General features: G+C 39.6%; 3 protein-coding genes across 3 annotated transcripts; 1 reads left to right on the forward strand and 2 right to left on the reverse strand.

Annotated features, from left to right (window-relative positions):
• Positions 1–2,430: 2,430 nt before the first annotated feature.
• On the forward strand, positions 2,431–6,359 carry LOC111222886 (guanine nucleotide-binding protein G(t) subunit alpha). Its single transcript, XM_022746783.1, has 9 exons — positions 2,431–2,730; positions 3,829–3,871; positions 3,961–4,102; positions 4,197–4,354; positions 4,441–4,569; positions 4,680–4,809; positions 4,903–5,056; positions 5,149–5,365; positions 5,464–6,359. The coding sequence occupies exons 1-8, from the start codon at positions 2,625–2,627 to the stop codon at positions 5,337–5,339; spliced, it is 1,053 nt and encodes a 350-aa protein (XP_022602504.1). The 5' UTR covers positions 2,431–2,624; the 3' UTR covers positions 5,340–5,365; positions 5,464–6,359.
• Positions 6,360–7,246: 887 nt separating this feature from the next.
• Positions 7,247–16,052, reverse strand: edem1 (ER degradation enhancing alpha-mannosidase like protein 1). Its single transcript, XM_022746784.1, has 12 exons — positions 15,449–16,052; positions 13,039–13,111; positions 12,446–12,549; positions 11,687–11,858; positions 11,311–11,494; positions 10,961–11,135; positions 10,370–10,490; positions 10,022–10,192; positions 9,842–9,915; positions 9,659–9,755; positions 9,155–9,340; positions 7,247–9,027 (listed from the first exon to the last, which is right to left on the reverse strand). The coding sequence occupies exons 1-12, from the start codon at positions 15,916–15,918 to the stop codon at positions 8,938–8,940; spliced, it is 1,917 nt and encodes a 638-aa protein (XP_022602505.1). The 5' UTR covers positions 15,919–16,052; the 3' UTR covers positions 7,247–8,937.
• Positions 16,053–17,344: 1,292 nt separating this feature from the next.
• LOC111222910 (ADP-ribosylation factor-like protein 8B-A) lies at positions 17,345–23,614 on the reverse strand. Its single transcript, XM_022746817.1, has 7 exons — positions 23,406–23,614; positions 20,464–20,544; positions 20,236–20,309; positions 20,013–20,106; positions 19,816–19,883; positions 19,391–19,461; positions 17,345–18,301 (listed from the first exon to the last, which is right to left on the reverse strand). The coding sequence occupies exons 1-7, from the start codon at positions 23,526–23,528 to the stop codon at positions 18,252–18,254; spliced, it is 561 nt and encodes a 186-aa protein (XP_022602538.1). The 5' UTR covers positions 23,529–23,614; the 3' UTR covers positions 17,345–18,251.
• Positions 23,615–23,710: the final 96 nt, after the last annotated feature.

The raw sequence follows: 23,710 nt of genomic DNA on the forward strand, positions 1-23,710 counted from the left end.
CTTCCATACAGTAAAAAAAAAAAAAAAAAGAAAAAAAAAAAAGAAAAAGACAAAAAAATGTCACAAGTACAACCACTAACAAGCTGATCACCGCCCCAACCTGAAGAGAAACCTGTACCACAATCTTCAGAAGGTGGCTTCTCATTGTGCATGGCATGTACAGTGTATGTATATGGTATTTGTCTAAAATGCTACGTTGCTGTGGATGTCAGTGAATGTCTTTCTCGTTGTGGGAATATGGAAATACTATCAGTGCAAGAAAGATGTGCTCACACCTTTTTAATGGTGTGAAATACTGAAGGTACAGAAAGGTCAGAGTGTGATTTTAAATCCTCACTCTCTCTCTCTCTCTCTCCCTCTCTCTCTCTCTCTCTCTCTCTCTCTCTGTATGTCTCTTAGTCTTTTTTTCTCTCTCCCCTCTCTCCTGTTTTCAGAAATGTGCAAAAATAATTTGCATATATTTCAAACATGTGCATCTATTTTATTTTCTCTGTCTGGCGGACTTTGCTCTGGGTCATTGAGGTAAAGTAATGTATGATATAATGCACAGTTGATGTTATTGTAATGACTTGTAAAAAAATTACTTCTATCTTTTCTTCCTCATCAATGTTGCCGACTAATAAATTAAAGCTCTATATTTTATAATAACACACGTTCTCTTCTGTTTGACAATGGTGGGCACACAGTCTGCAAGATTTGTTGTGTCTATGTATTGTAATGCATCGATTTCAGTGCTTGTTGTGTTGTGATGCATTCAGATCCTTTACTTAGTAGTAATACCACACTGTGAAGTACTCCAACTGCAGTAAAAGTACTACACTAGTGTGAATGATTTACTGTTACATTAAGTACACAATTGTCATGACAAAAAGAACTTGCGATATATAATAATAATAATAATAACATTAACAATAATGCAAAAATCATCTTTAACTTTGTTTATTGTGCGTTTTGTTTTGTTTTTTTTAAGTGAATTGGACTCAAATATGGATGATGGATGGATGTAGATATAGATGGATGGAGGTGGAGAGATAGTCTGTAGCCATAACTCTAGTGAAAAGACAACCAGATGAAGTGATAAAGAAAGGATCCACAAGTATTGTATTATTAACATATCAATATTTCATTTTCAAAATATGGTTATCATCTATACTGGTATATCGACAGCCTTATTACATTTTATATCATTATTATTATTACCTCTTTTTTTTTTTAGTTCACCATATGTGTTATATGTAAAATCTAGTCTCAATAGCTGACAGATAAATGTAGTGGAGAAAACAGTACAATATTTCAATTCCCTTCAGTAGTGCCAAATCATAACCTATATTATCTCAGGAAACTTCACAGAGTAAGGTCAGGACCGTACAATGTTAGAGTAATTCCTTCTGAAATGTAGAGTTGAAGTATAAAGCGGCATAAGAGGAAAGTACAAGTAGCTTCAGATTTAACTTGAGTAAACGCACAAAGTTAGGTTCCACCGCTGCTGATCTGCAGCTGTTTTCATTCACAGTTATGACTCAGGAGCTTCATCACTCTTATACTCCTCACAGAACATGACGGAGTTCAAGTGATAATAAACTTTATGTACAGTTCACTTTTCTAAACACAAGTGTTATATGACATAAATACTGATAAAAAGAAAACACAAAGTTATTGTGTGTGTAGGAAAATGCAGTTCAATGCGCGCTCTCTCTCTCTCTCTCTCTCACACACACACACACACACACACACACACACACACACACACACACACACCCAGAGACATACACACACAGACATACTGTGCATGCATGCAAATATAATTGAAAGTGAGTAGATTAGGATCCCTAACTAGCTTCAGATTGAGGTCAATGAGATCTGTCAGGTGAAACTGCAAAGCCCTGTAAGTACTTCAAAGCTCACCCTTCAGTCTGCAGAACCTCATAAGAAATGTCAGTTTGTCTTTCTTTGTGTTTGCACTGAGAGGTGAGGCTCTGATTGTGTATTACATTAACCACATGGGCTGAGATTGTATATCGTGTAGAGACTGATTATTTTGTTTTAATACAGACTGAAAAGGTGTTGGCCCCACCCCCCTCAACCGTCCCCTCGGAAACTCCAAACATATAAAACCACCACTTATTCCAACATCAGATTACATTTTTATTTTGGTGCTGATATGGGATGAATGTGTGGGTAACTAAGTTCCCAGATGAGCACAAACACCAAACTACTGAGCTAAATATTCTTCTCTTTTAAAGGCACCTAAGAACAGCATAGAGAGATAAGCACTTGAGCCGATGTTCTCATCTTCCGCTGAGCACAGCAAAGTCCCCCTAAAGGTTAGATCACTCCTACACTGATGTATCTCTGCTTCTCCTCACACCTTTCGCTCTGCCCTAAAACACCCCTGTCCTTGTGCTCCATTGGTCATCTCCGGTCAGGTGGGGAAAAGATGCCCAAAATCCTTTCCTAAGACAGGAAAATACTCCATCATCCTCCAGTGTTTGCTGCAGGCGGTTGACGCATCAGCTGCATAGTTGACGGCACCGGTCGGGCAGTAGGTGATCAGCTGGGACCTACTTCCATTTTTCCTGACATTTGGCTTTTTGAGCAGAGGGGCCCGAGCCGGGAAAACTAAGATGGGGGCTGGAGCGAGCGCCGAGGAGAAACGCTCCAAGGAGCTGGAGAAAAAGCTGAAGGAGGATGCCGACAAGGATGCAAGAACTGTCAAGCTGCTGCTGCTAGGTAAAGACAGTCAGGCTGGCTCGGTGGCTCAACAGCAAACCTCAACATGTGGTTACACATATTTAAGGGCCCCGAAAGGCCCCATAGTGGGAATGAAGCTACTTTTTATTTGAAGTATAAGATATAGTTAACCAAGCTGTTCAACTGTACAGTAAGTGTGGTATTACTCTTGTTAAAATGTTGGGGATGAGAAGATAAAACATCCATAACAACATGTATCCCTTGTAGTAATATTAATCAGTTTGTCTCTCTTTTCATTTTTCATACACTTTTCCATACTTATAAATACTCAACACAAATACTAGTTGTTGTTAGTATAAAATGATTAGAAAAATCTGTGGGCAATTAGTATAAAAATCTTTAAAAAATGACTAATCTGTAGAGCCAGTGCATTTCCACAGGCTGTCATGCAGACACACTGTATGTTTGAGTCAAGTAAAGGCTTAATAACCTGTGTCATTGAATTGCTAAGACACTTTAATAATCACTCAACCCAATCCCTAGTTAATCCTAAAACAAGTCCTCCAACACAAAGAGCTTAACCCTGAAGGACACAGATACTCTACTGCCCAATCCAGAATTATAGAAGGGTCAGTAGCTGTAGCATTCAAATGCCAAACCCACATAGATTGAAAGCGGTGGGTTTTTGTATGAGTGATGAGAGAAATGAGTAAGATTTGTTAATTTAGGAGATTTAGTTTTTTTTTCAAGTAAATTCTGTTCACGAAAAATGTGTTTATTGTATTTAAAAACACTGTCAAATACAAGCTTACCGTGTATTGTTGCAGTTCGATATGCTGTTCTGAAAAGCCGCCAGCTTGTTACTGATAGTGTTTGAAACTCAGCTTCATCCCTTCGTGATAATGTAGGTCAGGGACCAGAAAAAGTTCCCCCAGACATCAGGTTTGAACGAGATTAAATCTGAAGTAGGAGGTGTTGTGACATGTTGGGATCTTACTGTCTGATGAATACCATGAGATGTGAACGAAAGACAAAACACAAAAACAATGGTTAAGAAGAAGAAAATGTGAAAAGATTTTTAAAGTGTAGTTGATTATTCGATGCGAGTGACTACATTTAGTGTTTTCTTTCATATAGGTGCTGGAGAATCAGGCAAAAGCACAATCGTCAAACAGATGAAGTAAGAACTTTGACTTTCCGCTGAATAAATGTCCGTTTTCTTATCATGCTGAAAGTAAATAACATGATAAAACTATATTTTCTCGACAGAATTATCCACAAAGATGGTTACTCACTTGAAGAGTGCTTGGAGTTCATTACCATCATCTACAGCAACACCCTTCAGTCCATCATGGCCATCGTGAAGGCCATGACCACACTCAATATTAACTTTGGCCACCCTGATCAGCAGGTAATGACAGCTGAGATATACTTCCTCATATTTGCAAATGACCGAGCACACTGTAACTTGTATGTGTCTTTGTCTTCTTGCATTCACACTGTAGGACGATGCCAGGAAACTCATGCACCTTGCAGACACCATTGAGGAAGGCACCATGCCTAAAGAGCTGTCAGACATCATTTTGCGCCTGTGGAAGGACTCTGGCATTCAGGCGTGCTTCGACAGGGCCTCAGAGTACCAACTCAACGACTCCGCTGGATAGTAAGAAATCACCCAAGCTGAGATTTAGAATTGTTTCACAGTCTCATAGTGTTTGTTTTTGAATGAATGTCATTTATTATCCTCAGCTACCTGAATGACTTGGAGCGACTGGTCCAGCCAGGGTACGTGCCCACCGAGCAGGATGTGCTGCGATCAAGAGTGAAGACCACTGGTATCATTGAGACCCAGTTCGGCTTAAAAGATCTGAATTTCAGGTGAATCGCTGCTGTGTTTCTACGGAGAATAGCACCAATAACTGATTAGCAGGGCTCCCGCTGTGTTCGATGGCATGTCCTAAAGATAACACGCTTCTGTTTCCATGCAGAATGTTTGATGTGGGTGGCCAGAGGTCAGAGAGGAAGAAGTGGATTCACTGTTTCGAAGGTGTGACCTGTATCATCTTCATTGCTGCTTTGAGCGCCTACGACATGGTGCTGGTGGAGGATGATGAAGTGGTATGATAGCAATTGTATAACACACTCGATATGCTATACAATTTACGTCTTATCCTTGGTGACTTGGTGAATAAACTTATATTTTTCCTTTAGAATCGAATGCACGAGAGTCTGCACTTGTTCAACAGTATCTGCAACCACCGCTACTTCGCCACCACCTCCATCGTACTCTTCCTCAACAAGAAAGACGTGTTCCTTGAGAAGATCAAGAAAGCTCATCTCAGCATGTGCTTCCCTGAATACGATGGTAAGGTCACCGCCGTACATAAATTACAGCAGATTTAATGACATTGACAATCAATTAAATATTCCCTTTTATCTTGACATCTCTTCTTTAAGGACCCAACACCTACGAGGATGCTGGAAACTACATCAAAGTGCAGTTTTTGGACCTGAACATGCGCCGAGACGTCAAAGAAATCTACTCTCACATGACCTGTGCCACAGACACAGAAAACGTCAAGTTTGTGTTCGATGCCGTAACCGACATCATCATCAAAGAAAACCTGAAAGATTGTGGTCTCTTCTAAGAGCCACGCTCAGGGACCCAATGACGGTGAGCAAAAATTTGCAGTATTGATCATTGATCAAGTATTGATCATTCACACTAACTCTAGGACCAGCTAACCGGTGTGAATTTCTTTCTGTTCACAGGGTGCTGTTGTCGCCCCGTCAGACTCCACAAATCCCTCCTCAATTGAAGCTGAGGACCCAAGATGAGAAACTGTCCCCGAAAATATCAATTCTCAAACAGGCGAACGCAAAGAAATAAAAAAATCAATTTGTTGTGTTCAAAAAAAAGTTGTAGCTTTGACCAAAGACTTCAGGTCAGACTCAGACCAGAAGACAGCTCAGATTAAGTCAGAAACTTCTGTGCAGATTTCAGATGAGTTGAACTTTAGTCAAGCTAACTTTTCTCACGAGTCTCTTGAACTTGTCTTCGGAGGGGTACGCAATCTGTAGTTAACACATCAAAAGCTTCTGTCAGCATAAAGTGATTTCTTCTCACATGTATTAATGTGAATAGATGTCAGGCTAACGCATTCGCTCTATGCTCCAGTAACTGGTCAGTATATACCGCCAAAAATAAAAAAATAAAAATAAAAAAATAAAAAAAGCAAACAAGATGGCCTCACCACCTGCAAACGCACTTCGACCTCTGTTAGAGATTTAAAAAGAACTTGTCACTAGAAACACCACAGAGCAGTTTGAGACACAACTCAGGCAGGTTACTCACTGAATTTTTAAGTAAGAAAATTAAACTTTTTTTTTTTTGCAATAGTTTAAAGGGCCGTTGTATATAACTAAACTGATTCCTATTGGACAGTTAAATGAAGTGTGGTGATACCATGTTGATCTGTGACACTTTTGAGTGGTAGATGTAATATACTTCAACTTAAAAATTCGAAAAGTTAACTGATGCTACAGGCCTTTGAGCCAACGATCCTGTACAGAAACCAATAAGTGTAAACCTCGACTAAACCTATTAAAGCTTCTGTAGAAAACTGAGTACTTTTCCATTTTTTCACAAATAAAAAGCAACACAGCAACGTCTTGTTCATAATTTGTCATTTATTAATTTCTTTTTTTAAATAGATTAAAAGAATAGTTTGATCCTTTTTAGAGAAACACACATTTGCATTCTTGCCGAGAGTTAGATGAGAAGATCGATATTACTTTCATGTCTGTATGGTAGTTTGGTAGCGTAGTTTAGCACAAAGACCGGAACAGGGGTGAACAGTAAGCCTCCCTCTACCCAAATATGAAAAACCATCTACTAGCACCTCTAAAGCTCACAAATTAACATGTTATATAACATTAAATATGTACCCACTAAAGAAATACTCCAGCGGATAACCTTGCGACAAAATATGCAACATGCTAGTTGTGATTTGCAATATGGGATAAGATCCTCTCCAGTAAATTATGACACATTTCACAAATCAAAAGTAACACCAAACTTCTGATCCAAGCATGAGCATACCACGCAAGAGCCCTGAAAAACTTTTATCTGCAATTTCTGAGAAACAAACATTTATGAAACATGACCTTGTCACCATTTGCAATCTGCATGCAAACAGTGCTCACAAACTGCTTTTCTGAGAAGAGCCACAGACTGGTATCAAGCGTTATCTGTCTTCTCATCTAACTCTCAGAAAGAAAGTAAATCAGTGAATTTCCCAAAATGCTGAACTATAATCTGAGGCAAAGTGGGTGGGTTGATGTCAGCCAATTAGAAAACTCAGAAATGTATTTGCTATTGCCTGAAGCAGTTGAAACAACACTTGAGAAAATGAACAGCTGTCTCCCAAAGCCAAAGAAGATGCCAGTGAAGTGATGTAATTGAGCCACGCAGCCCAAGGCTCTGCTGGAGCTGTACAGAGACTCAGGATGTTCGATAGAAGACGAACCAGTCGAGCCGTACATGAATCAAACATCAAAGTTAAGGAGAGATTTACTTTTCTGCGTTTGGGACATTAATGAATATTCACAGTACAACTGTACTTCAGTTCAGTGCGGTTGTTCTTCAACCTCAGATAAACAAGTTGTAACATTTGCAATATAAATACCTAAGGCTATCCTAAGACATTGTAGGCAACAACATTTCAAGAAAGTTTAATTTTTTTTTTTTTTTTTTTTTTTTTTACGAAAGCATTCATTGATTTTTGTTTGTCCTTTAAACCCTGAGTTTTCACCACATGATAATTATTAGATATGATGTGCAATTATGTGAAAGAGAAACAGCAAATGACAACCTCTAAGAATAAACCAGAAACTATGCAAAAGAGTCTGTGTACTAGATATGTCTCTGACAGAAAAAAGATGGAAAACAAACAGGTTTTCACTTATTAACATTAAAATACATTTTATGGCTTGTTTTGTCAAAAAAAAAAAAAAAAAAAAGGAGCTTTATGTCATAATCAGTGTAAAACTGTACATACACATGGAATGACACCTATTGTGCAATATCAACAGTGGCTTAAAAAAAATAATCAATGACAATGTGAACCACACCTAATATGCACTGTACAGCATCCACAAAGACCAAGACCATTAGAAGGCACTTTAAAACAGCAAGAGTCATCATGAACCCTTCTCTCAAACATAGTCATGGCACATCTGTTTGCCCTTTTGTAAGACATCGAGTAACTAGAAGCCTGAGAGATGAACATGTCAGTTCTCATCTGTATTGTCAGAAATTGTGTTAACAGCTAACATGCAGGAAGCAGTTTGGGTTCATGTCGTCTGTTACTCCCTGTTAAGTTTTACTTGACAAATGTGCAAAACAAAAGCAAGACAGAAGCTAAGTTCTAAAGTAGCTGCAAAATGGTTAATCCTGTTCAGGAAAAAGAGGAATTATGTAGAGTGAGAGAGACATGACAACTGCTTCAACATTTTGGAAAACCAGCCTCAGGCCTACAAAAGACTAAGTTCCAACAGGCACCATCTAAAACATGGTACAAGAAGACGAAGACGCAAGAAGCAGAGTTTTACAGTGTGTGCATAAGTCATCACCTGTTATTATCTGTTAATGTGCAGCCCTTATGTAAAAGCACTGATCTAGTCAAGTGAATCAACTGGGAAGAGGCACTCATCATCTTGTTCAGAGAAAAAAGTTTCAGAGGTGAGTTTTTATAGGCTATACATTTTACATATGTGTGGCTAGATGGCACTGTTCCCATAAACACAATAGTATGATTCACAGCTTAGCTGTAATTTCAACACATACACACAATGTATACACACTCATACCTGAACACACACCGTTTTGCTTCGCAGAAACACACCAGTTATTCTAAATCCACAATCTCAATTCATCACCAGTCAAAAAGTAGTGAAGCATGACTCCTCGTTTCCCAGCAGCAAAGTTGTTCGCCTTTGTTGACTACCTGCTCGCGCACCAAAGAGCAAAAAACACCCACAGACACTTTTAATTAATACAGCAAGTAATTAAACTGCTTTCTCAGGTTTCCTTTAGTGTCACTTTACTGTCTGGATCCTGAGCAGTGGAACCGATGGGGCCAGGATTTTTACCAACGGCGGATCTCTTCTAACCTCACTGCATCTGCACCTCGGGGGTGTACTGAAGGCTGCTTCATGCCAGTGTCACCACATGCATCCTCTTACTCAGAAGAGTCCCACCATATGATCGATCTGCCTCATGTAGACACTCTTTAATGGCAGAGTGTACCGTCGCTCCTCTGGGATCCTGTTACACTGCAGAGTGAGAGAAAAGGGAGAAAGAAAGTGACTCTATGACAGAGAGAGGTTTTTAGCCACAGTTACATCTGTCACTGAAAATGGTGAACGGAGAGTTGGGCTTGGGCAAGGATGATGGCCTTACATTGCTGATGTTGCTCGGGGGTGGCCGGGTGTTTGGTTCCCTCTCTGCCAGCGCTCCCTCCTCACATGGAAACAAGTCATTCCACTGCTTCTCCCTGAAGCGCTTGTCTATAGGCACGACGTGGCCCTCTGTGGTGAAGATGTACTTGTTGTCCGATTTGTGAAGTGGGTTGTCTTCATCGAACAGCTGCAATAGAAGAGAAAAAACTTTATTCATATGACAGTATGGACAGAGCTGAGACCAACGTGGGCCTGAATGTTATTCTGATGATGGCTGGGGTGATGCCAACAAAATCGAATAAAATTTTTGATTGAATACATTGTAACAAGATTTAGATTCTAGTCTTTAAATGCAGGAATAGATAACATTTAGTCTATTGTAACATCTGCTATTAAAATCAAAGCTTTACAGCTTATCTAGTATCATATTATGGTCTCATATCATGCTATCATATCCGTATATATAAAGTAGCTCTATCTCTGACATGCTCAGGTTGTAACTTACCAGGTAAAGGTATTTGCAGGTCTCACTGAGGAAGAAGCTCTCCATGCGATCCTCTTTGGATTTGTCCACAACATGGTGGAGAGTGGCGTACCCACATCTGCAAATATCAAAGCCCGGCTCAGCTCAAAGTAGACACATCAAAGCATTGTAAAACTCAAGGTATATATATTACATGATCCACACCTGACTTTGGCATTTTTCTCAAGGCTCTGAAGAATATCCATTCCAACATGCAAATAGAAAGGATTTTTGGTCGCCTGTCGAAAGTGAAGGAGAAGAAAAAAACAAACTCTTGAGTAAAAGATAACAGTCATCCTCAACCGCCCCCATCAGTTCTGTGTCACAACAAGTCAGTATTGTCACCTGGTACAGCAGATAGGTTGACTCCACCAGCTCTGGTCTTAAGGGGTAGAAGAGCACATCAGGAGCCTGCAGCTGCCAGTTGTATCTCTCTGGCAAAGCCCCAAAGCGCTTCCAGATGGCATAGTAGAAGGCGTGCAGGCAAATGGCATTATCTACATCACCATTCAGCACCTAGGAGACAGACTAGTAGACTTACTTCAGTTGAACACAACAACACGTTTTTTTTTTTACCCTTTTATATAAGATCTCATGTAGTAGCTGAATGTGCATGATCTGACCTGCAGCCCAGTTTTTTTTTTACCCTTTTATATAAGATCTCATGTAGTAGCTGAATGTGCATGATCTGACCTGCAGCCCAGGAAAGAAGGCCTGAAGAGAGTCAATCCAGGTGTTCATGATCTCACCACTGAACATGTTCACATTAACATAGAGAGGTGGGTCACCCTCTCCTTCATTACAGGACTCTCTCCTGGGAAAAAAAGAAGCAGACAGGGTTTAAAATGTGTCAATACTTCTCCATATACCTCCAAACAACAACAAATGTTTATTTTTTTTTAGTAACATCCTTTCATCTTCCATATTTGAACACACATTTGTGCTAAACTAGAATAGCTAGCATGCAATGTGCTTTGCTCAAGGGAGACTTATTAGTGGTTGCTGAAGCGGAATAAAGTGTTACATTTCCATCTCATGACAGCCACAAGCCTCAAAGTTCAGCTTTCCACATCCTTTGATAAGAAAAATAACTCTGGAAATCGTCAGCAATTTTAATTCCTCTTTATCTGGCCAATCCTAGACATTTACATAGATGTTTAAGTTTCACTTTTCAAGTGGGGCACAACCTCACGTGGAGCTTCCTAATGCTGCCAACACACTCAGTTACTTTCACCCAAATGCACACAAACTACTGCGTCACATTTTTTCCAGTGTGAGCCTCACCCTCTCCGCAGGTGGTTCTGTATGCTCTCATAAGCAGCTTGAAACATCCTGTAGTCCTCTTTCTCGCCAAAAAGGATGTATGATTTGAGCAAATACTCATAGAAAGAGTCCATGCCAGCTCCAAGACCACTCTGCTTTCCAACCCACTGGCCTGTCTGGATATTAACCACATTCCCTAAGGACAGAAATCACAGACAGTTGACAGATGAACTATTAGTACCATATTTACATGGTGTAGTCTTTATCGTATTGGGAAGAAATCAACTAAAATAAAGAAAAGTAAAGAAAGCATGTGAACAAAAAGAAGCAGAAAGTGTCCTCTCTAAACTACAGCACACAGCTGTACATACCTAACAGACCGGTTTCATTGCTTCTCAGCTTCCACAGAGCTTTGACAGCTCGTCTGGCCACCCACTCAAATGTGGAATCACCAATCAAGCGGCTCAAAATCCCAAACTCCACCAATAGGGACCCAGCTCCTGCAGTACAAGTCTCATTGATGCTATCAGGCGGGACCCCAGTCTTCAGGTTCACCTGCATGTAAGGTACAGTTCAGTAAGGCTGCTAGTTGATATTTCCACCATTACAGTACGGTTTCTCGGAAGTCATCCAGTTTCACTCACATGAGAGCTACAGTACGCACTGCAAGAACCGTTTGAATAGCTTGTGTGTATAGTAGCAGGTACCTTGTGAAATGTACCTCTAATTCACAGCAGTGTGACTCACCCTGGGGTAAGGAATGCCTGTGCTGGTGTTCTCAAAGGCCGGCAGCAGACGGACAGCCAAGTCATGAGCCAAGTGAAGCAGCTCATTATCGTAACCTTCAAGGCCCACCTTGCCAAACGGATGTTTTGGGTCAGTCAGCAGGATGTGAGATGAGATAAGGCTTCCCAAGATCCTTCAAAGAAAAAACAAATATTACATTGTGATGCCACACAGAAACAAATCGTTTCTGTCATTAATATCAATATGTGTATGTATTTAATGTGACATTCATTCATTCATTCATTCATTTTGGACTGTGTGGTAACAGCAAGTCAAACATAATAAATTACTTCAGACATCATTGAAGTTTAACTTTGTAATCACTCGCCTTTGTCAAATTGTAGACAACATTGTAATAATAATTATGGCCTTCACAATTGAATGTGATCAGGTGGGAAACTAATGCCTGCCTTGCTTCTGTGCTTGTTTAAAGGAAAGGAAAGGATAAAAGACAAACAGCTGTCCTACTGAAGCAGTTCCCTGGACCAAATTGCCAGGCTATTTGAGAGAGTCATGGAAGATCTGTGTCTTGAAATATTCCCTCTTTGAAATTATAAGAATTCTGAGGATGTTGTCTACTGAGATGTATATTAAATACCTACTACAAAACCATGTTCATACACTTTTTACTTCAGAATTTAGCCTGATCAGTTACTGGATAAACAGAAAACTGCAAAAGCCTTTTGTGTTTGACAATGAAAACGGTTACAACATTTGTACCTGATGTTTGCCTCAAAAACTTGCACAGTTGAATCCTTGTCAAAAGATACAGTATCTATAACCAGCTTGACGGCTCTCTGGAACTCTGTCACATTGCCAAGCACCTGGAGAGATATACCAAATTATGTAAGCACAGTAAATCTACAAGCTTGTTTGGCTGCATAACTATGTCTTTAAGTTTCATCATTGTAGATCACAACTACTAGTTTTCATATAAAGTTTAGTGAAATAAATAATTTGATTATGTACATAGATTTTTGTGGTGCCTTCATTTTTTTTGGAGACTCCTTGAACTGTTCATGTCAGGGCTCACACACACATACTCATACCTACAGGCAGTTTAGAAAATCTGCTCCACCTGACTCTGTGTCAGGGGAGGTTTTGAGAGTGGCAGAAAACCCACAAACAGAGGAAGTGTAAACTTCTATATCCCCATGCCCATGAATGTAGGGCAAAACACACAATATGTACCAAATGCCAGAGCGAATCAGTTGGTAAACTATTACGATCAATCTTGCATAGATCCTGTTTTGGAATTTCCAACTTTGTCTCTGTAGACACATCATGAGAAAGAAAAACTGGGTGTAACTTACCAATAGAGTGTCTAAGGTGTCAATCAGTGTAAGGGAGTAGTTCCCCAAGACGTCATTTATGTTGATGTTTGACCTGAAATGAAAGCAGTGAAACTGATGCAGCGGTGTCATGAAAAAGTGGGACAAAGAATTAACAGATCACACAACTGAAGGCAAATCTTATATCCAATAGCAAAGTGGAGTGTTGTGATGTGAGTGTAAAATTTTGAATTAGCAATGACAGGACAGATGGACAGAACAACAGTAAGATCACATTCAATTCAGAACTCGTGAAAATATTAAAACAATCACCAAAGCTGGAGACAAAGTGTGGTTGTGCTCCGTTATTACATAGTCCGCATCAGTATAGGCTAAGACTGCAACTAACATTTATTTTCATTACTGATTAATCTGACAATTATTTTCTCCTCTAATAATTTGGTCAATAAATTGTCAGACAACAGTGAAAACTGTCTATCACAAATTCCCAAAACCCAAGGTGACTTCTTTTTGTTTTACATCAATCACAATCCAATAGATACACACCAACTGTGATCTGGGAAACCAGGAAACCCCTAAACCCCTTCCTCCTCTGTGCTGCATCTAAGGAGAGTTTGATTGGAGTGAAGGTGTTTGCCAACAGACTATCAAGGCTTTAGAATAGCCTGCCTGATCAAGGGAACAGTGTCTATCATCTACTGGTGTCTTTTTCAATGCTTTTAGCATCACAAACAAAACCAGTCACCCCCATTGTATTTGGGTGGCAGCATTTTGATATCTCAAACCCTGGGCACAAAAAACAAAACCACCTGCTTGGCTTGATGCCACTATGGCTGCATAGTAAATATGTTTTACTGTAATTAAGGTGATGGTTCTTGGGGAAAATGTAAATTCTTGATGACATCAAATTTTCTTCTGTTACAGCTTTATCTTATTGAATGTGCCTTAAGCTCACGTCTAACTCACTGCAGACAATGACTGTATTATTACTAACACAACTTTATCGACAAACTAGAAAACGGTTAACCCTGAAAGTCTTAGATAACCGAATGTATTATGAAACTGTGGATTACATACCACGCCCAAATCATTCAGAATGCTCTTTTACATCTTGCATTTCAGTTTCTATGTTCTGCACAGGGGAATAAAATGCACAGATGTTACAGCTATACAAGTGCACACTAACGCAGACGTAGCCCAAATGTGTCAGAGAAACTGAAAGATTAGAACAGCTTTCCAAGCTGTTTAAGAGCTTTAAAGAGTAGTTGATTAAACAGTTTAATTAGTTAAGAGCTGCACAAAACAATTATTACCCCTGCCAAGGAGGTTATGCTATGACCTAAACTCGAAATACACAAGAATATTTAGTTTACAATGAGATATGACAAAGAGTGGGAAATCATCTCATTTGAGAGCATGGAATCAGATCATATTTGGCATTGTTTCAGGTTTTTGTTTGAAAAATGATTGAAATGTTTGACTGATTATCTAAATAGTTGCTAATTATTACCAGCAGCAACAGCGTGCCTGGTATTGTTTGCACCTTGTGAGTCTGCGTGTTTGTGTGATCATGGCAAAATGTGGTCCTGGAGACATCTACCGTAGCAGCAACCACCATAGAGGTGGTTTGGCAGGTGTTCATGTGTTTGTCTGTCTGTGGAAAGATTTTGTCACTGCGATAGGGTCGCAACCATGCAAAATACGGTCACGAAAGTACACAGGTGTGTGGGTGAGAACAAAATGAAGGCAGACTTTGAAGATGGGTGTGGTCCAACCCATGAGTAATGGGAAGTCATGTAAAAATGTAGTAACGACAACAGCACAGTCTTGGGTTGGAATGTCAACATGTTGACAGGCGTCACGGCTGATGTGATCACATCGCAAGACAGGTCTTTCTGTTGATCAACTAATCGATTAACTGAGTTATCACCTCTGCTCAAAATAAGTCAAAATAAAATTAATGTTTTTTCAGCAAAAGTAGCAACCATTTACTTGTTTTTGGTTCTGTCAAATTTGAATAGTTGAAAAAATGGGTATCTTTGTTGGTTGGACAAATCTAATTATGGAAGATGTCATTCTGGGCTCTAGGAAATGTTTTTCACTATTTTCTGTCATTAGTTGCAGCCCTTATCATTTTCCCCTATACCTTCAATGGGTTACGTATTTGCATGATGTCTCATTATCCCAAATTAAACAATTCCTTCATGTAACAAAAACGAGCCCATTAAGACCCCTCAACTTGCACCTGGATCCTAGTTATGGTACCTGTCCAATGCAAAGTTGTATGACCCATAACCTGCTCAGCACTGAGAGCACAAGGATTACACTACGAGCTAATTTGATTACAAACTGTATACAAATAGCACAGTGTGCATGGGACAGTTAAGATGTAAATCACTGTCCTGCAGTGTGTAGGCTTTGAATGACTCACGGGTTTAGGACGTCTGGTCCCCTCCCTTCACAATCAATGGGATTCAGCTCGTCCTCAGGAAAGGCATATTTCATGTAGTTGTCATATCCGAAGTAGAACATTTCTTTGGCCATGTCCTTCATTTTCGCTTTCAGCGCGTCGGGAAAGGAGCTGTACCTCCGGACGTACTCGTCCTTGTTGCCATCGAAGAAGCTCAGGTAGGATCTCTTGGTTGACTCCTCTCCAACCTTTGCACAGGTGGTCGCCGTCTCTTCATATTTGTGGCCCTGTATACGCTGAGACCACGAGTTACCCCTCGGGTCGGTCCCCTTTTCCTCCCTGAATAACAAGTCCAATTTGTGCAAATTGAAACTGAGATGGAAGTTGAACCCCCAGCTAACGTTAGGTCCCAGTCCGAAGGCTAACCACAATACACAGCTGAGAGAGAGTCTCAGTACGACTAGACCAACTACTATTGACCTCCATTGCATCTTTGCCCCGGTGCGATCTTACAACGCATAATTTTAAGTCCACACACCAACAGGGGACATGAACGAATGAGAAATCCTCTGTTTATGGCTAAACTACAAGCACAGAGACGTTGTAGTGATTCCGCTTCACACGCTTCCTGTCAACAAACCAGCCCCTCCCACATCCTGAGGTGTGATTGGTCCTTCCCTGTCGTCATTCAGACGTAGAGGCAGGCTCGTCCAGTGATTGGCTGCAGAGCTGCCGATCTCCTGGTTGCGTTTCGTGGCAATCCTGACGTGTCTTAATTTAACTTCTGCGCCAATAGAAAATAGACACAAGAGTGAAATGATTAGAGGTGCAGAGCTTAGGTCCAGAGTAACTGTTGGCTAAAAAGTGGAGGCGATTAAGGAGATATTTTAGTCTGTACAATTAGAAATATTGGTAACACTTTGTAGTAATACACCAGGGATTTAAGTGGTGGCTTTATTGATTAATATACTGTGATCATGATCCATAAATAACAACAATGTTTGAGTTGACAGGTTGTCAAAACCCCTGTCACTGATTGCACTGTTTGACCACTTATGGAAAAGGGCTGCAGAGAATGTGGACCCTAACCCATTTATTTTACAATAACTTTTACATGACAAGATGGATTTAACGCCCTTTAACTGCTGACATCTTTTTAGAATGTGAGAAATCGGATCTATAAAGTGTTAGTATTTTATAAGCCATTTATGTGGCACTCCTGACAACAGGTCTAATCGAGCTAAAAAAATTAAAACACCTGTGCATGCGTAACATACGGTTTTTAACCATCCTATTGAAATATTCATGAAAAGATAAAGAATTTTTGACAAAGAAATGAATTCAATAGACTGCAATCACTTTAATGCACTGTGCCCTAAAGGCAAAACATGAATAAGAAATGCTACATTACCATATGTTAAGTCAAGATATGTCTTTACATTTTGATAAAGTACTGCTTGCGTAATTACCATATGTATAGATAGCAGTTTCTACTGAGTTAGTATTTTTTATTTCACAGGAAGTGCACTTTTATTCTTACTTAAGTATTTTAAATGGAATTTTCTAAACACCCATGGTCCAGCTGCACAGGTATTTCCACCTCATTAGACTTCTTGTCAGGACTGTGCAGGTGTATACAAGATGAACCTGGTTGACATCCCTCTATGTTTTCTTGAACTTGTTATGAATACAAGACCTTGGGTAATCCCCAACATACGAGCTCAACTCAGCCTCAACCTGAGCCAAGGTGTAATCAGGCAGGTAATTGAAAACACCTGTGTGGGTGTACAGGGTCTTATCTTCACATTGTGGTGTTGCTACAAGTGGTATTTGAATATTCTTTCCATCACTAACTGTTCTGTAAGATATCCAGAATGAGAGTCCAAAAAGGTGAGGTACAAATAACAGGACAGTGTCTAAATTAAAAAGCATGCCTTTTTATTTCTTGAATGTATTGAAGTGGTGTATTTTTAGTCTACCCAGGTGGGCACACCTTGCATGCTGCTTTGCTTCAGAGGTGAGAGACATTGCACAAGGCACTTTAAATTCCGCCACTCTGTCAGCATAGAGGCAGCACAAAGGACATCATTCCACTGAGGCTAATTACAAACAGAGGCCAATATGAACCACACAACCCCGTACAGCTTTACTTTTAGTACATTCAGACTTTAAATAGAGTCATATATTCATACACGCACATCTCACATCAGTAAAAATCATATTAGCTTGATATTTGTACAGACCTGCTCAAATTGACGTGCTTAAATGCACAATTTTCTAAAACAACAGACATGTCTTTGAAAGAAGAAAACCTGATCAAGCTAAGGGTGATCGTCATTAGAGAAGAGCTAGACAGAAAACCTGCATGTCCACATCAGCCATCTCCTGGCATCATTATCTAACTGTGTGAAGAACATTTCTCATTATGTGAGGCCCGTTTGACAGAATAAACCCTCCTTCAAGAGTGTGTTGTTCTATACCCAAGATTAGTTTTACGAACCACTGGGTATAATCAACCAAGTAATGCCTGAAGGGTAAAAGGTAGATCAGAAAGTAGGTTCTTACTCCTAGTTAAAGTACAGCTTCACAGGACGTATAATGCCAATTACATTCCTTAAATTTGGTACCAGAATTACATTTTTAGTAGTGCATTGTCAGGGTTTGTGAAAGAATCACAAGGTGAAAAGGGGAAAAGAAATTGTATGACACGAGCAGAACAGTGCAACATGTGAGCTGAAGATACAACTGTACATCATCGCAGAGTGATGAAGGTGTGGCATGACAGTAACATGGCAAACACAGCTGGCAAACAGCTCCTGCATTTTCAGCTCCTCCGGGATTTAGAGTGCTGGATGAGCCACTGAAGCGTGATATCTGAAATCAAAAAAACATGCCAAGTCAGTCTGAGGATCAGTTCATGATATAGACATTTCTTACTCGCTAGCAACACTCAATATTGGTACATTGATACAATTTTGGCACAGTTTTAGCAACATAGAACCCCATTAAATTACTACTATACTCATATTTGGTGTTTGCTGTAATGATCCCCCTCTCTTGTACTGTTAACCTGAGGGTAAATTTGGTGTCTGAAGTGAAAGTGACACAATGAAACCAGATGAAGAAACACATCATTGTGCTTCCCATAATAATGGTAAAATACAATGGTAATGTAAAAAAAAAAAGAATTAATTTAAATAAATGCTATGCTGTGTAAATTGCTGCATTATTCATGCAATAACTGATTCAATATCATCTTTAGACCTCCAGTATCGCAATGGCGCTGTCGGAGCTGTGAGTTACAGTCCTACCAATGGTGTCACAACACTGATCAACAGGTGGCGGTAACGTGCCAGGATACGATGCAATGCACCAGGCAGGGTAGATGAAGAGTGCAAGCTTGTAAACAAAGCTGGAGTTGAAATACTTTTTAAGAATTGGCTTTGCAAAAGTTTTACCAGGAAGGAATGTACTTGACAAGTTTGTCAGACCTCAAGAATGCATGCACAGCATTTTTATGAGTCACACTGAAGGACGGTAACCATAACTTTTGTTTGTTTGCAGTAAAACTCCACAGGGCCACTTGAGAGTACTGATAGATAGATTAGACAGAAGAGAACTGTCCTTGGCTGCCTCATCGTTGATCAATGTTCAATTGTAGCATCTTTTCAGGAGAATATTAACTATACAAACCTAGATTAAGCCCTAAGTACAACCAGCAGTACATGCAGGTAGGGACTGTATGCAGCCTGAGAGGCAAAACCCAGGGAAAAAAGTGTGAATCGCTCCCTGCAGCTTGTTAAGCGTATTTTTTTGAGCACATCGAAATAAATGATGCAATTACACCATCAAAATTGAATCTAAACAATGAAAGTGTTTCAATAATATGGTTTTGAATAGTGAAGAGGAGGTGCCACTCTGTTCACAGTGGAAGTAATACTGCAGTAATTAATTTCAACTTACCAATGTTGTCTTTCTCTTTGCAGGAAATTGAATAGCAGCATATCTCCCTGTCCTGAATAGCTGCCAGATTCCTATGAAGGGAAAAAGATGCATGAACAAATATGATAAGTGTACATCTGGACTGATCATCTATCGCATTCATGTGCAGCTTGCAGGATGCAGTTTAACAAAAGTCTCAGCGCATGTTCCTAACTTAGCAGAAAGAGCCAGATCTTCACAGTAAATACGCCTTAACATTGCTGCAGTCTTAACAATAATAAAATTAAAAAAATGTAAATGTAAAATAATACACAATAATATTAAATCCCTAATTATTTTTCCAGCTTTCATGACAGACAGAATCTACAGTGCATTTATGTGCATAAAAAATGACAGAACTAGATGTTCAGTTGTAATTAAATTAAATAAATGTTTTTGATACTTACATTTTCTCAATGAGTTGCTTTTCATCTAGAGCACTGGGAAGATCCCTTTTGTTGCCAAGTACCAGAACCTAAAAAAACAGATGACAACTGAAATCTGCAACTGCAGCAAGAAAACGCTGACAGAACCCACGCACAGTTTTGCATGACTGGTGCAGAAATTAAACTAAACTTCAAAGTGGTTTCAGGGGAACACTTACAGGAATTCCTTGCAACTGAGGTTTGTCTAATAAATTATGAAGCTCATTTCTAGATGCCTCCACCTTTTCTCGATCTGCTGCATCAACCATGTACCTAAAAATGATCCACATTGAAACAGAGATTAAAATGAGTTTTGCATATATTTACAGGTTGCGCAGCTGAATGCCAGCATCTTGTTTCTGTCTCATTTATTTATCTGAAAGCCAGACCTTGGATACTCACACGATCGCATTAACTCCCCGACAGTACCGCTCCCACATGCTTCTGAACCTTGGCTGCCCTCCTATATCCCAGATCTACAGAATTAAGGGCACATCAGCACATGATATCCCTGTTTCCAAATGTCATTAACGATGCAATTACCGCCTTCTGTAACACCAGTCTGCTGGTGGCATTTAATTAACATTTAATTTCATTGTTTTGATAACAGTGTAAAAATTAAAACTGGACCTTGATGGTGACATTTCCTTTGGTGACCTTCCTCATGTTGAACCCGACTGTAGGGATCATGTCTTCACTGAAATGACCAGACTGAAAGAAAAGACATAAGCAAAAGTAATTTCCTATGAAACTGACTGAAAAGTGACTTTCAGTACTGAAAAAATGCACGTCCACAATGAATTAACTAGGCCTGAGTAGCAAAAAGCCACTTCTCTCGCACGCATGCACGCACGCACGCACATTTAAAGCATTTAATGCTTTAAATGATCTCCAAAAATGAGTTAGTTAATAATAACAAAAATAATCATCATCAGTTCATAAAATACATGGTGGACTCACTATTATCTTAAAATACAAAAGTCAATATCATTAAAACCAAATTTAAGGTTTAGGGTTTGTTTTTAAATCATTCATATCCCATTATAAAAGCATATAAGCATTTAAACAAGACATTTATTGCAGAATTGGAAAGGGATTCTGGACAATATAATAATTATGATACATGACTGAGAGTCATATAATCGAGTTTATGTATAACTATGTCCAAACCTGTGAAAAGGCAAGGCAAGCAAAGGCAAGCAAAAATGTAAACAAACACAGAATAAATGATTTTACACTAAAGTGACAAACAAGCCAAGTGATAAGATACTGTGTCTCCACATGTTCTGGCTTTGGTGACTGTTCATTACTGCAGACTGAAGTGGGAAGAAGAACAATCCACTTTAACATAAAGAATCTGTGGCATTCCCCTTTAACATCACAAGCTGTTTATATTCCTTCTCCCTCCCCTCCTTTGTAAACCTGCATGCACAGTCTGCTGTACACACATTTCACAGCACATGACTGGCTGGAGTCACCTGATGAAGCTAAGTGGAAATGAGTGCAGCAGTCTTATGACTGAGGAAGGAGGAACCACCCCCTCTACAACCATTCACATACTCAAAACTCTGCGTCTCCTTTTTTTTCATCTCATCAGCGTGAAGGAAGAAGCAGAGATATGCTTCAACCCCAAACCCAACTTCCTCCTCAAACACCCGCCCTCTCTATCAGATTCTCAGGGTGAACATTCAGTTTTTATCTATGGGATTTTCTGTGAAGTTGTTGTTTTGTTTTAAACTTAAATGCACATTAAATCTGTGCTGGTGATTTGCCTTTTCCTTTTCTTGTTTAAGATGAACAAAAATACACCCAATTCTTATTACTTTATTGGAATAGATGACCTGCAACTAACAATTATTATCAATCTGCTGATTATTTTCTTGACTAATCCTTTAATATGTAAAAAAAAAACCATCTGAAAACAGTGAAATCTGCCTGTCACAATTTCCTAAAGACATCTTCTTGTTATGTTTGTCAGCGCAAAACAAAGATATTCAGTTAACAATGATATATAACACAGAGAAGGGACAGAAACAACAAGCTAGAACCAATGAATGGTTACATTTCAATATGATCACATTTTATGTTGACTGATTGATGAGTTTTTTTTAGCTTTAATAGAAATATGTTGCCACTAGTATCAAAGTTAACCTAAATTCCTATCAATCCAGTTGAAAATGTTTTTTAAAAAACAACTCCTAAACACACTTGAAAATTAACACAAAGGTGCACAGATCATCGATAGCACAGATTAAATAAGAGGATAAACCGGACAGACAGCAGACTGCCACAGTCCTAAGAGTTTGGCAGAGGAAAAGTATAACAATATTTGGATTCAAGGATTCATGACATGCACTGTGAAATCTACAGTAGTGTAAATGTGCACTACTCTCCACGGATCTGAAGCATAACAAATATAGAACAGAATATTTTCACACCAAGCTAAAGGGCTCTGCACCAATGAAACACAATCAGACTGAACTTACAACAGCAACATTTAATTTGATAGGTTGGAGATGGAGCTGATTGAGTAGAAAGAAACATGTGCATCACCACCACAAACTGATAACAACTCTAATAACCAAAGAAAGGGTTTCACAATATGCTGCTTAAAACCTCAGTTACTGTGTAGTCATTAGCCAAGAAAATTGCTCCACCAGAAACACCAGTTTTGAGAAATCCCTGCAAAGTTGCACAAGAGAAATGTCCTCCAACACACACAAGAAAAACAAAGATGCTCTTCAGCCTCAGTCACAAGATTTTGGGACATGTATCAATATTAGCATCGAAAGCAGCTGCATTTCACATGGTCACAACTGCAGAAAGAAGGAAGACCAAAGAGACTGTTAAAATTATAGCTCTTTATACCACTGGTTGCCAAAAATACACATTTTTCTAAATATGTCAAAAAATAGATGCACAACTTTAAAATGAAGTGACCCAAGCTCTACTCACTCTCAGAGAGCCAGCTTCAATTTTACCCAACAGGCTTCTACTATTACTACTACTACTACTACTACTACTACTACTACTACTATAGAAAATTATATATTTATATTTTGAATTGTAGAGGAGGTCAGTTTCAGGTTGTGGCAGGAGATCAGTAGCCCACAAAGGTGACACATTTTGTAGAAATGTTAACACGGCTGTGTCTGTGTGTGTGAGATCCATTCTGTTTGGCTACACCCCAGACAGCTGTTGTAATTGTCAACATGTTATGAAGTGATCTCCTCGGTGGCTGAAAAACGCGAACAGTTCGGGGGTGATCACATGTAAGTCACCACAAAGCTAGATATATGTATGCTGCGTTTGGGTTTAGCATGCTAAACAATCACAACACAGTCACCAACTAGCCGACGAGCAGCAAAACCAGTTAGCTCAGGTGACACAGATTCAGTTTCAGGTGTGTTTGGTTGTGGATGCTGCTGAGTAACGTTACATTAGTTTCTGGACCCACAACCCAGACAATGTAGGTCAGCACAAACCTAACTTGGTAGCTATTATCCCATTATTAGCGGTTAATGGTATTAGCACTACCCTAGCAAGCTGGCTAGCAGCAGCTGAAGACTTACAGCGATCACGTTTACAAATGTTGTTTTTCCCGAGTACTGGAGGCCGACCAGCGTCAGCTCCATCTCCTCCTTCCAAAACAGAGACCTGAACCAGTCCAACAGCCGGTTTATTAGTGCCAGCATCTTGAGGTCGGTGTTAACACTCCCCTGCGTTCGTATGTGTGTCTCCCTCCCTGTCAGCTGTGGCGTTTTCCAGCGGGGAAGGGGAAGTGGGACGCAGGCAGCTGTCATATGATCAGTCAGCCAACAAGTGCCCGACAGCGCCCCCAACACGCACAGCCACTTTCAAACTACAACCACTTGCG

This window comes from Seriola dumerili, unplaced genomic scaffold, assembly GCF_002260705.1.
Source record: "Seriola dumerili isolate Sdu_G_001 unplaced genomic scaffold, Sdu_1.0 BDQW01000109.1, whole genome shotgun sequence".
Classification (NCBI taxonomy): domain Eukaryota; kingdom Metazoa; phylum Chordata; class Actinopteri; order Carangiformes; family Carangidae; genus Seriola; species Seriola dumerili.

Bases quoted from the DNA above. Each gene is read 5' to 3' on its own strand.
- LOC111222886 (XM_022746783.1), top strand. From the start codon at position 2,625: ATGGGGGCTGGAGCGAGCGCCGAGGAGAAACGCTCCAAGGAGCTGGAG. The intron at 4,570-4,679 runs GTGAATCGCTGC...GTTTCCATGCAG, and splicing joins TTAAAAGATCTGAATTTCAG to AATGTTTGATGTGGGTGGCC. The intron at 5,057-5,148 runs GTAAGGTCACCG...CTCTTCTTTAAG, and splicing joins GTGCTTCCCTGAATACGATG to GACCCAACACCTACGAGGAT.
- edem1 (XM_022746784.1), bottom strand. From the start codon at position 15,918: ATGCAATGGAGGTCAATAGTAGTTGGTCTAGTCGTACTGAGACTCTCT. The intron at 10,193-10,369 runs GTCAGATCATGC...TCTGTCTCCTAG, and splicing joins CCTTCTTTCCTGGGCTGCAG to GTGCTGAATGGTGATGTAGA. The intron at 9,916-10,021 runs GTGACAATACTG...CACTTTCGACAG, and splicing joins CAACCTATCTGCTGTACCAG to GCGACCAAAAATCCTTTCTA.
- LOC111222910 (XM_022746817.1), bottom strand. From the start codon at position 23,528: ATGCTGGCACTAATAAACCGGCTGTTGGACTGGTTCAGGTCTCTGTTT. The intron at 20,310-20,463 runs GTCCAGTTTTAA...TTAATTCTGTAG, and splicing joins AAGGAAATGTCACCATCAAG to ATCTGGGATATAGGAGGGCA. The intron at 19,884-20,012 runs GTAAGTGTTCCC...CTGTTTTTTTAG, and splicing joins CTCAGTTGCAAGGAATTCCT to GTTCTGGTACTTGGCAACAA.